Below are 2589 nucleotides of genomic sequence, written 5' to 3'. Positions count from 1 at the left end.
GAGGAGACGTGGGCACAGAGCAGCAGCTCCTGGCAGGGGCAGCTCCAGGCAGCAGAGAGCCACTCCACCCGGCTGCATCCCTCTCTGCTCCGCTGCACAGGGACAGAGAAACCAGACGGGAGAAACCGACTTTGAAACTGGAGGTTTACGGTTGGACTCAGTGATCTTGAAGGTCCCTTCCAACCTAAATGATTCTATGAGTCTATGACTCTTTAAACCTTCCACGCTCACATAAGGCGAATTTCATCTTCAAGTACGTTGTCAGGGAGACCATTCTTACAGGGAGAGCAGTGCAAGCACAGGACAGCTGGGTGGTGCCCAGCAGGTCACTGGTGAGCAGAGCAGCTCTCCTGACTCTGCACTAGGGCACAGAGAGCCCTTTTGTCCCTCAGGGCTCAGCAGTGTTCAGGCTAAAGGCAATGGGAAAGAGAAGGATTTGTGCTCCTGCAAAGAAAGTGCCCTCAGCAGCACAAGCCTGATCTCACAAAAAGCAGCTGAATGAAATTATTCCAAAGGAAGAGAAGTCATTTTGCAGGGATTTTTTGGGAAAGAGAATAGGATTGGCGCAACGAAGCCTTCCTTATCTTGTCAACTGCTCTTTCTTGTCATGCTCAGAGTGAACAAATGTCCAACAGCAGCTCCATCACCCAGTTCCTCCTCCTGGCATTCACAGACACACGGGAGCTGCAGCTCTTGCACTTCGGGCTCTTCCTGGGCATCTACCTGGCTGCCCTCCTGGGCAACGGCCTCATCATCACAGCCATCGCCTGTGACCACCGCCTCCACACCCCCATGTACTTCTTCCTCCTCAACCTCTCCCTCCTCGACCTGGGCTCCATCTCCACCACTCTCCCCAAATCCATGGCCAATTCCCTCTGGGACACCAGGGACATCTCCTATGCAGGATGTGCTGCTCAGCTCTTCTTTTATATCTTCTTTGTCACAGCAGAGTTTTATCTTCTCACTGTCATGGCCTATGACCGCTACGTTGCCATCTGCAAACCCCTGCACTACGGGACCCTCCTGGGCAGCAGAGCTTGTGTCCACATGGCAGCAGCTGCCTGGGGCAGTGGGTTTCTCTATGCTCTCCTGCACACGGCCAATACATTTTCCCTGCCCCTCTGCCAGGGCAATGCCCTGGGCCAGTTCTTCTGTGAAATCCCCCAGATCCTCAAGCTCTCCTGCTCACACTCCTACCTCAGGGAAGTTGGACTTGTTGTGGTTAGTGTCTGTTTAGGCTTTGGTTGTTTTGTGTTCATCGTGCTGTCCTATGTGCAGATCTTCAGGGCCGTGCTGAGGATCCCCTCTGAGCAGGGACGGCACAAAGCCTTTTCCACGTGCCTCCCTCACCTGGCCGTGGTCTCCCTGTTTGTCAGCACTGCCGTGTTTGCCTACCTGAAGCCCCCCTCCATCTCCTCCCCCATTCTAGATCTAGTGCTGGCTGTGCTGTACTCAGTGGTGCCTCCAGCCGTGAACCCCCTCATCTACAGCATGAGGAACCAGGAGCTCAAGGATGCATTGCGGAAACTGATGACCAGATGATTTTCAGAAGCAATAAACTGTCATTTCTGCAAATCTCTCATCATGTAACTCATTGTAACGTTGGGTTTTGGTTTGGGGTTTGGGTTTTGGTTGTTTTGCTATGCTTTGTATATTTTTTTTGTTTGCTTTGTATAATGTTGTCTACAAAGAAATATTGTCATTTGTGCTGCTTCTAATTACGCATCTTTCCAAATTTCGTGAGTCCCACAGTCTCTGTAAATGAGGCCCCGCGCTCTCTGTGTATTTAAAAAAAGAAAGAAGGAACCTTCCAGCGACTTGTTTGCTCCAGATCCTCCGTTTGAAGGCCTCTCTGGAGCTGCAGGGCATGCCTGTGTGCAGAGGTGGAGGGGAAAGAACAGGACAGAGGAGAGGGAAGAAGAGGAGGGAGAACCAGCCTTGGTCTTCTCACAGCTGCTCTCTTCCCATTTCCACATTCTCCATTCTGATCCCTTGCGCTGTTGGAAGGCCTGATTGCTCTGGCAGCTCTCTCCTACTGCTGTGGTGTGGCAGCGCTGTGACCACAGGCAGGGGCAGGGACGGGTCAGTTCTCCGACAGAGCTGGCCTCCCTAACAGCACCTCCATCGCAGCAGGGAATGTCCTCAGGCAGTGCCTGAAGGCCTTCAGGCAAAAACACCTTTGGAAGGTCGTCTCCCAATGTTGCTGTCAAGAACATGCCCAGCAAAGTTCCCCACAAATGGCACCACCAGCGTAGAACTTAATTGTGTAAAGTGTGCAGGGGGGGACAAGCAGCAGCTCCCTCGCTCAGCCTGGCTGAGATTACAACCTGGCTTCTGTTGTCAAGGACAACAAAAAAAGTTTCTATAAATATATTAGCAATAAGAAGAGGACTAAGGATTATCTCTGTCCTCTAGTAGATGGGGCCGGCAACATAGTGACCAAGGATGAGGAAAAGGCTGAGGTACTTAATGAAGTCTTTGCCTCAGTCTTCAGCAGTAGGACCAGTTGTTCCCTGAGTACCCAGAGCCCTGAGCTAGAAGACAGGGATGGGGAGCAGAATGAAGCCCCCGTAATCCAAAGGGAAACGG

The 2589-nt window shown here is 52.0% G+C and overlaps 1 protein-coding gene across 1 annotated transcript; it reads left to right on the top strand.

Moving 5' to 3' along the window:
• The first annotated feature begins 624 nt into the window (after positions 1-624).
• Positions 625-1826, top strand: LOC141737384 (olfactory receptor 14C36-like). The gene has a single exon (XM_074572073.1). It carries the CDS (start codon positions 625-627, stop codon positions 1540-1542), a length of 918 nt encoding a protein of 305 aa, XP_074428174.1. The 3' UTR covers positions 1543-1826.
• The last annotated feature ends 763 nt before the right edge of the window (positions 1827-2589 follow it).

The sequence above is a fragment of the Larus michahellis genome, unplaced genomic scaffold (genome assembly GCF_964199755.1).
Source record: "Larus michahellis unplaced genomic scaffold, bLarMic1.1 SCAFFOLD_34, whole genome shotgun sequence".
In the NCBI taxonomy this organism is placed as follows: Eukaryota; Metazoa; Chordata; class Aves; order Charadriiformes; family Laridae; genus Larus; species Larus michahellis.
The sequence above is the reverse complement of the archived record's forward strand: the minus strand, read 5'-3'. Positions and strand labels throughout refer to the sequence as shown.

What these genes read in the sequence shown, in the direction of transcription:
- LOC141737384 (XM_074572073.1), top strand. Translation starts at nt 625, where the DNA reads ATGTCCAACAGCAGCTCCATCACCCAGTTCCTCCTCCTGGCATTCACA.